This window comes from Mobula birostris, chromosome 27, assembly GCF_030028105.1.
Source record: "Mobula birostris isolate sMobBir1 chromosome 27, sMobBir1.hap1, whole genome shotgun sequence".
Lineage (NCBI taxonomy): Eukaryota > Metazoa > Chordata > Chondrichthyes > Myliobatiformes > Myliobatidae > Mobula > Mobula birostris.
Genome location: NC_092396.1, coordinates 28,343,937 through 28,358,493, shown reverse-complemented (window position 1 = coordinate 28,358,493; position 14,557 = coordinate 28,343,937). Strand labels below are relative to the sequence as shown.

Genomic DNA, 14,557 nt, shown 5'->3' with positions numbered 1-14,557 from the left:
CTTCCTGAAGTCAAGCTCTTTTGTTTTGCTGACACTGAGGGATAGGTTATTATCATGACATCATGTTACCAAGGTGTCTACCTCCTCACAGGAGTATGTGCTCCGCTCCCCTTTCTGGAGTCAATGAAAAGTTCTTTTGTTTTGCTGAGGGAAAGATTGTTGTCATGTGGTCTCTATTTCCTTCCTGTACTCTGAATCATTGTTATTTGAGAAACACCCATTTATGTTAATATCACCTGCAAAAGTGTAGGTGGAGTCTGGCCATACAGTCATGAGTGTATAGGGAGTAGAGTATGGGGGCGGGGGGGGGGGAGGAGGCAGAGGAGGGTTGAGGATGGAGCCTTGAGGATTTCCAGTGTTGAAATTAATCATGATGGAGGTGGTGCTGCCTCTCCTTACTGGTTGTGGTCTATTGTCCAGGAAGTCAAGGATTCTATTGCTTAGAATTACGGTATTGAAGGTGATAACACTATACTATCAATAAACAAAGTCTAATGTGGGAGTCCTTCCTCTCCAGATGCTATAGAGATGAGTGCAGGGCCAGACAGATGGTATCCATCACAGACCTGTTTTGGCAGTAGGCGCATTGCAGTGGGTTGACATTGCACGGGAGACTGGAGTTAATGCATGCAATTAACTTTAAACATGCAGACCACAATGGTTCAAGAAGGCAACTCATGACCACATTCTCAGAGCAAATAAGAATGGGAAGATTATACTAACTCTGACAATGATGTTCCCAATTCATGAATAAAGTTATTCTGTATCTATTGCTAGTGATTTGCTTGTTCATGAATCTCCTCAAATTCACTTACATTTCAAATTATTTCTCAGCCTTTGAATTAGTAATATGTAGGTGCCTAACATTTGACATCACTCTGGTGTTTGTGGGTTCTTTCCAAAGTGCAAATTGGCTGCTGCATTTAAACCAGGACTTCACTTGAAACAGAAGTATGAATTGTCTTTGGGAATATCCTAGGAATTGGAAAGGCACTGTGTAAATACAAGTTTCTCCGCTTTGCATTCCTGTTGATGAAAGCACCTTTCATTGTGAGAGAGACTGAAAATTGTTGGTGTTCAGGGAACCTTGGTGTCCTTGTACATGAATCATTGAAAGTTAACCCGCAGGTACAGCGAGCAATTACAGAAGCAAATGGAATGCTGGTCTTTATTGCAAGAAGATTAAGTACAAGAAAGGAGGACTCTGTCATAAATATATCCTTAACTCAGCTACAGAGACTAGACCTTTACACAATATTCCAGACTCAGGACCATTTGGATTCTATGAAATTGCAGAAACTTGCCTTTACTCCTCTACCCAAACTTCTTGTCAAAATACCATCGTTATCATACCATTTGCCTTCCTAATTGTTTCCTCTACCAGGAGGTCTTTGGAATACCAACTTCTTTGAATCTTGCAACATTTACAAAATACTATGCTTTTCTTTTTTTGCCAAAATGGGTGACCACATTTTTTAATTCCATCTCCCATCTATAAATCTGGAAGCCTCTCCCTCGGCATCCTCCACATAGTCCCCACTGCCACTTGGTTCTGCTTTATCAGTGAAATTGGCTATAATATATTTGATCCCCTCATGCAAACCATTGATATGGATTGTGTACAGCCGGTCTCCCAGAGCCAATCCCAGTGTTGTTCCTCTGGTGACAGCCACACCAATCCTTCATTTTTTAACTACTTCTTTTATTTTCTGTTCAATAATCAATCCCCAATCTATGCCATTTCATTACCTCTACACTGTACACACTTAGTTATATTTTCTTACATAGTATTTTGTCAATGGTTTTCTGAAATTCCAAATACATGACGATCACTACACGATGAGTAAGATCAGGAGTCAGCCATTCAGCCCCTCAAGACTGCTTCACCATTCAAAAGGTCATGGACTATCACAAGTCTCAGCACCATGTCTGTGACACATTTCCTGCATCCCTTGATTCCCTAATATCTAGCGATCTGCTGCCATCGGGTAGAAGGTACTAGAGCCTCTGGACTCACTCCACCAAGTTCAAGAACTACCCCTCAATCATCAGAGTTTTGAAAAAAAAACTCAACTGCTCATTTATTGAGATATTCACAGAACCAGTGATTTCACTTCAAGGACTCTTTTATCTTGTTATTTCATGTTCTCGTTATTTACTGCTATTTATTTGCATTTGCACAGTTTGCGGTCTTCTATGCTCCATTTCATCTTTCATCGATCCTGTTATACGTGCTTTTTATAGACTTGCTGAATATGCCCACAGGAAAAAGAATCTCAGGGTTGTATGTGGTGACCTCTGATAATAAACTTTACTTTGAACTACTTTGCTCTATCAATCTCAGTTCTCGGTGCAGGCAGCGAGCCACTATAGCACTCAAGCATGGAAAACCGCAAAGATTCTCCAAACCATTGGTGAAGAAAGTACACTTATTTAAGTTCAAAATAGTCAACCCTGCAACTTGTGACTATGACCACTATTTTTTTTTTTTTAAATGCCTTTGTGAGCAAAACGTCCCTGTTGAACCCTCTAAGAATTTTGCCTTGCTTCAAAGCCATCACTGTTCCCTCTTCTTAACACTAGGGAATATAAAGTGGCCACTTAGTGCATATGCACAAAATGCTGGTGGAACCTAGCAGATCAGGTGGCATCTATGGAAATGAATCAAACAGTTGATGTTTCAGGCCAAAACCCGTCATGAGGACAAGAAAGGAAGGGGGAAGATGCCAGAATAAGAAGATTGGGGGGGGGGGGGAAGAGAGAAAGGAGAACAAGCTAGAAGATGATAGGTGATGCCAGGTGGGTGGGGGAGGGAGGATGTAGTAAGGACTGAAGGCGATAGGTGGGAAAGGTAAAGGACTGGAGAAGAAGGAATCTGATAGGAGAGGAGAGTGGACCATGGGAGAAAGGGAAGGAGGACGGGCACCAGGGGAAGGTGCTAGGAGAAGAGGTATGAAGCCAGAGTAGGGAACTAAAGAAGAGAGAAGGGGGAGAAGAAAAGTATTACTGGAAGTTGGAGAAATCGACATTCATGCCATCGAGTTGCGGGCTACCAAGACAGAATATGAGGTGTGGTTTCCCCCAACCTGAGAGTAGCCTCATCATGAAGGCATGCATCGACATGTTGGAATAGGAATGGGGATAGGGATTAAAATGGTTGGCCTCCAGGAAATTTCATTTCCTGCAAGTGGAGCAGAGGTACTTGACAAAGCGGTCACCCAAACATTGCTGGGTATCACCGATGCAGAGGAGGCCACATCAAGATCATCAGATACAACCCCAAGCGATTTGCAGGTGAAGTGTTACCTCCCCTGGAAGGACTGTTTGGGGCCCTGAATGGAGGTGGGGGTGAATGGGCAAGTGTAGGACTTCTGCCGCTTGAAAGGATAAATGGCAGGAGGGAGACTAGTTGTCAGAAGAGGGTGCTGGGAGGTGGACCCAAATGCAAGATACAGACACTGAAGTACCAGGAACAGGACTAGGTTAGCCAAGAAAGCAAGGGAATTGGGGAAGAAAGGACGCTGGACATGACACAGGCACTGGATGAGACAAGGATACAGGGCCTGTGCTAGGACTTCACTAGAATAGCAGAACCAGGACATGGAACTTGGAACTAGGAGCCTGGGCTTGGACTTCAAGCCAGAAACTGGACAAGGACCCGAAACCTGGGTCTTGACTCGGGCTCGGAACCCAGATCTAGGTGAAGACATGACGAGGCTTGGGTTCTTTGAGGCTAGGGTACTTCGAGGCTTGGGTATGGACTCCGAGCCAGAGACTGGGCAAGGACCAGAACCTGGGACTTGACTCGGGCTCGGACTCCAGAACTAGGCAAGGACAAGACGTGGCTACAGGACGAGGAGAGGCAACAGGACTGGACATGAGACTCCTGGACAGGACAAGGGAACCCCAGCACAGGACGAGGGAACTCCAGCACCGGGCCGGGCAAGGTACTCCTAGGCTGGGCGAGACACATGGACAAGATGAGAACACAAGGTCATGGCTTGGACAGGACAAGGTTCTTGGATCGTGGCTAGGACTGGACGAGACCCCAAAGCCCTGACTTTGTCGAGGGAGAGACAGGAATGCAGAGCCTTGGTCCAGGGAGAGACAGGGACACAGAGCCTTGGTCCAGGGAGAGACAGGGACACAAAGCCTTGGTCAAGGGAGAGACAGGAACATGGAACACAGGGCCAGAACCCCTCCTTGGAAACAGAATGTAGGGCTGGGACTCATTACACAGAATGCAGAATATGACAAGATGGTTCCCAACACAAGGCAGCGGCAGACAGCTAGACCTACCTAGCAAAGGCGTGGATACAGACGGTTCCCAACACTAGGTAGCGGCAAACGCCCGGACCTACCTAGCAAAGGCGTGGATACAGACGGTTCTCAACACTAGGTAGCGGCAAACAGCCAGACCGACCTAGCGAAGGCGTGGACACAGAGACAGTTCAAAACAACAATCAACAGTTACTTATCTTGCTTTGGTGACTGAACCTGACAGCAGCGCAGGTGAGGGTTACAGGCGAGGCGAGGCAAGGCTTCAGACAAGGCACGGCGAGGCAAGACTTCGGTTGAGGCATGGCAAGGCAACAGAAGGAAGGGGAGGGGATTCAGACAGGGGGTACAGACAGGAACAATAATCCTGAAGGTATTTACGAAGCCAGCCCAAATGAGAATCAGCTGCCTCAACAGAAACTGGGGAAAACCAGAAAACCTGGAATAAGGAGCGTGGACCGGACCGTGAACCGGAATGCGGATTTCACGGACCGGACCATGAAATTAGTAGGGAGTGATGAATCACAGAGGGAGCAATCCCTGCAGAAAACTTAGAGTGGGGGGGGGGTGGTCTGTTGAGGTAAAGATGTGCTTGCTGGTAGGGTCCCATTGAAAATGGTGGAGGTTGTGGAGTATGATGTGTTGGATGCCGAGGCTCACGGGGTGGTAGGTTAGGTCAACAGGAGCTCTATCCTGGTTAAAGTGGCGGGAAGATGTAATAAGAGTGGATGTCCAGAAAATACAGGAGCTACAAATGAGGGCAGCATCAATGGTGGAGGTAGGGAAACCCCATCCTTTGAAAAAGGAAGAAATCTCTGCCATACTGGAATGGAAAGCCTCATCCTGGGAACAGATGCAGCAGAGATGACAGAACTCAGAAAGGGGTATATCCTTCTTTAGGAAAGGAGAGCAAAACTGTCGACATTACTTTACCTGTGAGGTCAGCTAGATCCTATAACATTGTGTGATGCCATCCCTGCACACTGATCGAGCTGCAATGACGACCAACAGACCTTCTGCCTTCCTAATTGCCAAAGCCACATGAAGACTGCAGATCTGGAATCTGGAGCAACATACAATCTGCTGAAGGAACTCACCAGGCCGGGCGTCATCTCTGGCAGGAAAGAAACTGTTGAAGTTTTGGTTTGAAATCCTCTATCAAGCCTGAGGGTGGAGAGGAGAGATGCCCAGCACAGAGAAGAGAATGGAAGTTGCACACCCTCTCCTCTATACTGGTCATCTGGTCTTGGCACTCTCTGTTCAGAAACAGGGTTTTGACTTGAAACGAAAGTCATTCCTTCCCTCCCAGTGATGCGCTCAACCTGCTGAGTTCTTCCAGTAGACTGTGTTGTTCAACTTACAGTGACTTCTCCCACTTTGGTCTGGGTTTCTCCATCAGCAATACTTTCCAATTTCACACTATTTTAAAAAGTAATCAGTACTTGTGTTGTTTTCTTTATATAAGTGGATAGTTGTCATAAGGCGGTGGCTTGGGTACGGACCCAACAGCAAGACACAGACACTGAAGTACTAGGGACAGGACTAGGATACAGGGCGAGGGCAAGGTCATGGACAGGAAAACCGGGAACCCAGAACAGGACTGGACAAGAGAGCTAGGAGCCCGGGCTTGGACTCCGAGCCAGAGACTGAACAAGGACCCAGTACCTGGGTCTTGCTTCTGGCTCGGACCCCAGAACTAGGCAAGGACGAGGCTTAGCTGGCAGGCAGGACGAGGCTGGAGACTTCAGGCTTGAGGCTAGGCAGGAGGCTGGAGTCTTCAGGCTTGAGGCTAGGCAGGAGGCTGGAGACTTCAGGCTTGAGGCTAGGCAGGAGGCTGGAGTCTTCAGGCTTGAGGCTAGGCAGGAGGCTGGAGTCTTCAGGCTTGAGGCTAGGCAGGAGGCTGGAGTCTTCAGGCTTGAGGCTAGGCAGGAGGCTGGAGTCTTCAGGCTTGAGGCTAGGCAGGAGGCTGGAGTCTTCAGGCTTGAGGCTAGGGTGGAGGCTGGAGGCAGAAGACGAGGCGAGGCGAGGCTGGAGGCTGGAGACTTGAGGCGAGGCGAGGCTGGAGGCTGGAGACTTGAGGCGAGGCGAGGCTGGAGGCTGGAGACTTGAGGCGAGGCGAGGCTGGAGGCTGGAGACTTGAGGCGAGGCGAGGCTGGAGGCTGGAGACTTGAGGCGAGGCGAGGCTGGAGGCTTGAGGCGAGGCGAGGCTGGAGGCTTGAGGCGAGGCGAGGCTGGAGACGAGGCGAGGCGAGGCTGGAGGCTGGAGACTTGAGGCGAGGCTGGAGGCTGGAGACTTGAGGCGAGGCTGGAGGCTGGAGACTTGAGGCGAGGCTGGAGACTTGAGGCGAGGCTGGAGACTTGAGGCGAGGCTGGAGACTTGAGGCGAGGCGAGGCTGGAGGCTGGAGACTTGAGGCGAGGCGAGGCTGGAGGCTGGAGACTTGAGGCGAGGCGAGGCTGGAGGCTGGAGACTTGAGGCGAGGCGAGGCGAGGCTGGAGGCTGGAGACTTGAGGCGAGGCGAGGCTGGAGGCTGGAGACTTGAGGCGAGGCGAGGCTGGAGGCTGGAGACTTGAGGCGAGGCGAGGCTGGAGGCTGGAGACTTGAGGCGAGGCGAGGCTGGAGGCTGGAGACTTGAGGCGAGGCGAGGCTGGAGGCTGGAGACTTGAGGCGAGGCGAGGCTGGAGGCTGGAGACTTGAGGCGAGGCGAGGCTGGAGGCTGGAGACTTGAGGCGAGGCGAGGCTGGAGGCTGGAGACTTGAGGCGAGGCGAGGCTGGAGGCTGGAGACTTGAGGCGAGGCGAGGCTGGAGGCTGGAGACTTGAGGCGAGGCGAGGCTGGAGGCTGGAGACTTGAGGCGAGGCGAGGCTGGAGGCTGGAGACTTGAGGCGAGGCGAGGCTGGAGGCTGGAGACTTGAGGCGAGGCGAGGCGAGGCTGGAGGCTGGAGACTTGAGGCGAGGCGAGGCGAGGCTGGAGGCTGGAGACTTGAGGCGAGGCGAGGCTGGAGGCTGGAGACTTGAGGCGAGGCGAGGCTGGAGGCTGGAGACTTGAGGCGAGGCGAGGCTGGAGGCTGGAGACTTGAGGCGAGGCGAGGCTGGAGGCTGGAGACTTGAGGCGAGGCGAGGCTGGAGGCTGGAGACTTGAGGCGAGGCGAGGCTGGAGGCTGGAGACTTGAGGCGAGGCGAGGCTGGAGGCTGGAGACTTGAGGCGAGGCGAGGCTGGAGGCTGGAGACTTGAGGCGAGGCGAGGCTGGAGGCTGGAGACTTGAGGCGAGGCGAGGCTGGAGGCTGGAGACTTGAGGCGAGGCGAGGCTGGAGGCTGGAGACTTGAGGCGAGGCGAGGCTGGAGGCTGGAGACTTGAGGCGAGGCGAGGCTGGAGGCTGGAGACTTGTGGCAAGGCAATGCTGGAGACTGGAAGATCCTCCTGGGCAGGGCGCGGATCTCCACCCGATGGAGGCAAGGGACAGGAAGGGACAGAACCAACCATAAGTAATGGCAATATGGCCTAGCTACCCGACGGAGGCAAGGGACAGAACCAACCGTAGGTAACGGCAATACGGCCTGGCTTACCCGACGGAGGCAAGGGACAGAACCAACTGTAGGTAACGGCAATACGGCCTGGCTTACCCGACGAAGGCAAGGGACAGGAAGGGAGCTAGGTACGGGTTGGCTCCAGGACAAGACAGCAAGCCAAGGCAAGGCTTCAGGCAATGCAAGGCAAGACAGAACTTCAGGCGAGGCGAGAGTTACCGGCAAGACAAGGCAGGGCTTCAGGCATTGCAAGGCGAAATGAGAACTTCAGGCGACGCAAGAGTTACCAGCAAGGCTTCAGGCAAGGAAACAGAAGGCAGGGGAAGGGATACAAGGAGTAAGAACAATCCAGCAGCTATGCCCTGCTCTCTAAAGGTATTTATGCAGCCAGCCCCGACGAGCATCAGCTGCCTCAATTAGAGCTCAACAAGAACAGAAACAGGGTAGACAGGAAAGCCTGGAGCAAGGGTTGATGGACTGGACCGTGAACCGGAATACGGACTTCACAGACTGGACCATGACAATAGTATTACAATATTTCCATATTGTATGCCACCTGCCAACTATTGCTGATTCGCTCTCGCATCCTTATTTATCTTAATAGTCATAACCTCAAAAACAACACAGTTTCTGTTTTTCCTCCTTCCTTTCTAGTCTCCACGAAGCATCAAAGTCTGAAATGTCCACGGTTTATTCCTCTCCATAGATGCTACCTGACCTGCTGAGTTCCTCCAACGTTTTGCGCATTTTCCCAGCACCTGCAGAATCTTGTCCTTGCAGATTCGCCAAGCACCATTTCACCTACACAAATCCACATAGACTACACCCAATCCTACTATTACTTTCAAAGTACCTGCAGCCATTTCTTTAGAATTTCAACAAATGCCCTACTAAAGATGTAAGGTAAAATTTACAGTGACTACTCGAAAGGCTATTAACTTAAACAAACTTGATGATCTTTAAACGTTTTCTCCTCTTTTCCTCATAACCTATTAAAGTCATAGAGACGTTTTGGACCACCTAGACAGCGCCAGCTATCAAAATAAATGCATTTCACCAGGTAATAATTTGAAATAGAGCCCGGCTCCCAACATTCATTCCCAGAAATTAGCGAGATGGAGTGATGAATGTTTTCGAGCGGCAGTTCCGTGGGGAGGGAAGCGGAGAAGGGAGGGGAAAGAATTACCGGTATCTCCATTTTCCTTCTTTCCCGCGCTCATTGTCACGTGAAGTAGAAGCGAGATAAAAGGGGTTTCAGTTCTTTCTTTTATCCACGCCGCCATTACGTCCCAACCGTGTCACAAGTTGGATGCGCTTGGAATCGTGGTGTGTGTGTTGGCGGAGAACTGTTACACCCGAGGTACTTGGCTGTGTGGAGAAAGTGGTATTACTCCAAGCTGAGGCACTGTTCTCATTCGGCCCAGCTCAAGATGTACAGTGCCAGGCTCCAGATGCGGCGCCCGAGTCGCCCCTGAGGAGCCGAAAATGGTTGGTGGAGGCGGTCTCGTCCCACATCTCCCCTCATCCATCCACCCCTCTCCTCTTTTCCCCTCCTCTCCTCTCCCCCTCCACCCTTTCTTCACAACCCGCCTCCTAGTTAATTGTTGAGGGCCGGCCAGTCTCATCCCTCTTCCCTGTTCTTAACCTGGTTGGTTACAGCTCCTCGCAGACTCTTTCGAGTACAAATGGGGAATCCTGGAGTGCTTCAATTTTTAATGAGTTGAGGAGGGACCACTTGGCCACCAGCAACCTAACCTCTAGCCAAGTCTAACGGCAGGAAGAGTTACCCGCCCCAAAGGCGTTCTTGGCAGGGTGTGGAAGTGGGAGGAAAAAACTCGACCAGCGCCTCCACATTAACGCGGTTTGGGGTTGGCGGCGATGGCACTCACAGTTGAATAGCCTACTGAAGCTCGGGAATAAAGACTTGAGAAGTTATACAGGAGGGAAAAGGCAACTGTTTTCCGTATAGGAAATCACCTTAAGAACAGAGAATGAAAACGGAAATAGTAATGTCACGAAATGCTAATTCTGTGGTTTTAATCAGTCTCAAGATCATTTGAATTTATGCAACATTTCATCCACTCTCACTTTTAAAAACATTGGAGGTGCTGGATAGATGAAATCCTTCAACTGATGATTAGATTTTACTTAATTTGCCCAGCGAGGTTAAAATGACCGGTGAAAGTTTACAATTTCTCAAAGGGTGATGTTGACGAGATTGAAGAATTATCTTTTGATACCACGAGTGGCGGAGTAAGAGTTAACCTTCCCAGGAGAAGTCTGTGTGCGTGTCAGAGACAGAGGGAGAGAAATCTCCAGCCCTGGTAAATCGGCTTAAAAGCCAGAAATAGTGAACCGTTGCTATACGGGATCCGGAGCAAGGATTTAAACACATCTACAGTGTTGAAAATCGAGTCAGAGAGGGGAAGGGCTGAGTGGGAGAGGTTTCATCAAAATCCCTGTATCAGTGCTACCCCCGTCGAGCTGGGCGAACGGAATAGAATTCTCATCTTGGGCATCCCAACGAAGTGTATTGGAACCAAATTATTAATATTTTTAAAGAAAAAGAAAAACAATCTCTGAAACTCTCAACTTGGCTGGATCTGAATGTTTGAGTCAGGGTAAATTTTGGGGTCAGTGTGTCGGTGTTGGCTCGCTGGATAATGAGGATCACCCGGCGCTGTTTGCTGGATGGAGCTCGTCACCCGGCGCCTTCTGAAGCCTGACTTTAAAAGTGACCAAAAATGAGCAGGAAAAACCTCTACCAGCGCCTTTTCCTCCTGTTCTATCTGGCGGACCTTGCCCTCGGTAAGTCGGAGAGATGAAAATTCCTGTACTATTAAGGCAGAAGGGGTAAAGTGTTTTACGAGCGAAACAGCGGTATCTGCTGAAAGAATGGCCGTTTTAACATCAAGATCATTATAGACATACATTATCAATTTATATGGACAAACTAACTCCCACCTATTTGCTGTTCATCTCATGCCTCATTTATCTGTACGGTGTGTAGGTTCCTCGGATCCCGTATTATCTGTGCTTGATAGATTCAATTGCTCCAATAAGGCTTTTCACACATTTTAGCCGCAAATTATTATGCAACGGAGTCTTTTTAAAGTCCTCACATATTTTGTGTTTAAAAAAAAAATACACGCGTTTAATCCGACTCGTCATCAAAATTTGAAATAAAATGGGGTGGCTTTAAAAAGGCGCGATCCCGGTCCATGAAAATCTGTGAAAATGCGAGCTTTTCGTGACGGTGGTTCTCTATAACATGGGACAGTCTTCAACTTTCTACCGATTCCAAGTCTCCTGGGGTAATAATGATGCTCAGCCCTATGACCGTTCTGCTAATTCGCTACCTACACTTGGGGTGCATTCTTTGTATTTGAACTTTACTTTGCTTCTACTGATCCGGATCGCGCCAAGTGCCAGAGCTGGCTGTTGAGTGAGTTGCCCACTTCACAAGGAGTCGAATGGTTGGGCTGGTGGCATTCATGAGTTGTAAAGTGCCAGTCTCAAATCGAGCGATTTAAGCACTAAGATCCAGACTAGCAGTCCCTGAAGCAATGTTGTGGTAGGGTTTCTTTAGGGGAAAGGTTGGAGAAGGGTGTACCCGTCTACTCTTTCATAAACTTTTCCAAAGGCAAGGAAGTTATTGCCAGAGTCCATACCAGTGGGTACCATCACCAAAAGGTCACCATACCTAAAGAACAGATTGTCAAATCTTTATTAAATTGCTATTTGTGGGAGCTTGCTGTGCTGTTAGTTGCTGTTGTGAGGTAGGCAACGTAAGTGACAACTGATAGTGTGATTAAGTAATTGGAACAGCATGACTTAGAATGAAAATGTTGAGGTGATTTATTTCAGTCAATCAAATATATTTTAGCATTAAAAATACCAGCAGTTCCTGCCTCACAGGAAATGGAATAAGTCATCCAGAGGTCATGGAAGATGCCAAATAAATGCAAATCTCTATTGCTTTATGCATTACATCAAGGAAACAGACTGCCCTTGAATGTGAGTCCTCCACTACTGAGGAAGATGAGAGGGATGAGTGGCCTGAGTTTTTGCAGGTGTTAGTAATGTTCCCACCCAACTCTAATATTGTCTCCACCCATTCAGTGTTCAGGATGGGGAAATGGGTATCATGGATTTTGCTGCATTTATTTGGAAGTGATAGCTCAGTCATAACTTTTCCTCCTCGAAGCACCTACAAGCCACTCTGAGTCATCATTTGACTTATACTGAGGAGAAACACCAGACCACTGTTCGGTGTCCAGCAGCCTAGTTAAAACACCAAGTTCACTAACTGAGGCATATTGCAAACTCCAGTTAACATGGTTCCATTGTACTAGTATGTTTATCACAATTATACTGTCAGTATTGGCTCAGTGGGTACCATTCCAATTATAAGAACTCATAAATTAGACATTCATTACAGTGCAAATATTATGGAAGTGCTCTGTTGTTATATATCCTGTCATTCAGATGATATTTTATACTGAAGCTTTGTTTAATTAACTCATACTTCTTTGTGGGATCATGCTGTTTCTCCCCATCTTAGAATAAGGGTCTATAGTTCAAAAGTAGTTTACTGAAGCTTTCTCTCGACTCTCCATAACCTCTAGGCTTAGAATTCATTCAGCTAACCTGTGCCCAATGAACCCGAATGATGTGTTCGATCAGAACATGTACCAAATATGTCAGTCTGGGTGTCTGTTAGAGTCATACATTCATAGAGTTGGACAGTGCAGACACAGGCCATTCAGCCCATCATGTCCGTGCCAAACGTTTTGTCCATCTACACTAATCCCATTTGTGTACATTAGGTCAGTATCATTCAATGCTTTGCTTGCTTAAGTGCCTGAAAAGTCTTTTAAATGTAGCGATTGTATTTGATTCCATCATATTCTCAGGAAGCATTGTACAAATGTCAGCCAATTTCTGTGTCATAAAATAGCTTTCCCCTCAAATCTCCTTGAAAACTCCTTCCTCTTTAACTTTTGTCCTCTTGTTTTTGACAATCATATCTTGGGAAAATGATTCTGATCATCCGCTCTGAATATAAAATTTATATACCTCTGTCAAGTCACCCTTCAGCCTCAGTTGCTCTAGGGAAAACAAAAACTGCCTACTCAATCTCTCCTATAACTAACGTCCTCCAATCCAAGTAAAGTCCTGGTGAACTTCCTCTGTACTTTTTCCAGTGCAATTACATCCAAGTGCAGTCTCGTCAGAGCTTTGTAAAGTTGCAACATAACATCCTAATTTTATTCTTCTTCACCACCAGATCTACCTGTGTAGCATGTTCAATGAACGCCACTGTCCTGTTCATCACCATTCCTTGGCACTCTAACATTACTCTTTATGATATTTGTCCTTCTCCTGTTTGACTTCCCAGAATACATCACCTTGTAGTTGTTGGGATAAAATTCCATCTGTCAACATTCCGCCCAATTTTCCATTTGATTTATGTCCTCTTATCACCTTAGACAACTTTCTTCATTAGCCACATTGCTACAAACTTTGGATCATCCGCAAACTTACTAATCATGCTCATTAATATTTGTCACAAAGTACAAGTGTCCCTGCAGTACATCACTAGTCACAAATATCTGATCAGAAAAATGTCCTTTCACTACTGGCCTCTGCCTACTAATCAACAAAACAATTTTGGATCCAGATTGCCTGCTCACTTTGCATTCATATTCCTTAACCTCCTGGACCAGCCTGCCTTGTTAAATGCCATATTAAAGTCCGTTTAACCAAAGTTGACCATCCTGCCTTCATCGATCTTCTTCATTAACCTCTTCAATCAATTCAATCACATTACTGAGACAGGATTTCCCTTGCACAAAGCCATTCTATCTTTGATTTGTCATTGCCTTCCCAAATGTACATAAATTCTATGCTTTGGTGTACATCCCTGATGTAAAACTCGCTGGCCTGCAGTTACCTGGCTTAATTCTGCTGCCTTTCTTAAAAAAAAAATCACCAACCGTCCTCCTGTTTTCTGGTACCTCATCTGTAGCCAACAATGAGCATAAGACATTGGAGCAGAATTAGGCTATTTGGCCCATTGAATCTGCTCCACCATTCAAGCATAGCCCAATTATTATCTCTCTCAACTCCGTTTGCCTACCTTCTCCCGACAACCTTTGATGTCCTTACTATTCAAGAAGCTATCAACCTCCATTTTAAATATAGACAATGATTTGGCCTGCATAGCCATCTGAAGTGAAGTCTTTCTACTCTTGAGGCTGTACTGTCTGGTCCTATACTCCCTTGCTATGGGAAACATCCTCTCCACATCTCTCTATCTAGGCTGTACAATATTTGACAGATTTCAATGAGATCCCCCTTCATTCTTCTAAACTCCAGCGAGCACAGGCCCAGAGCCTTATACATTAAACATTCCTTATACGTTAACCCTTTCATTCCTGGGATCATTGTCGTGAGCCTCCTCTGGACCCTCGTCAATGCCAAAATCTGTCAGGGCCACAGTGATCTTCTCCCTTGTTTCCAGTGGCAACATGGGACAGATCTTAGCTGGGCCTAGCCATTTACTAAGGTTTATTAGCCCATGATATTTGAAACTTCCTTCTTAATACTGACCTGCTCCAGATTATTCATGAACCTCTCCCCCATCTGCTACTGAACTCACTATCAATCATGTCCTTTTCCTTGGTGAGGACAGGTGAGAAGTGTTTAAGAACTCATGCATGTAGCCTGGCTCTACATATAGCTGCTCT

General features: G+C 47.6%; 1 protein-coding gene across 1 annotated transcript in view; it reads left to right on the top strand.

The window, feature by feature from the left end:
* Window positions 1-10,530: 10,530 nt before the first annotated feature.
* The window catches only part of igsf21a (immunoglobin superfamily, member 21a), a 436,269-nt gene continuing 432,242 nt past the window's right edge, over window positions 10,531-14,557 (top strand). The window contains exon 1 of the mRNA XM_072245023.1: window positions 10,531-10,613. Coding sequence (XP_072101124.1) covers window positions 10,550-10,613 — 64 coding nt within the window. The 5' untranslated portion in view covers window positions 10,531-10,549. The remainder of the gene's footprint in view (window positions 10,614-14,557) is intronic.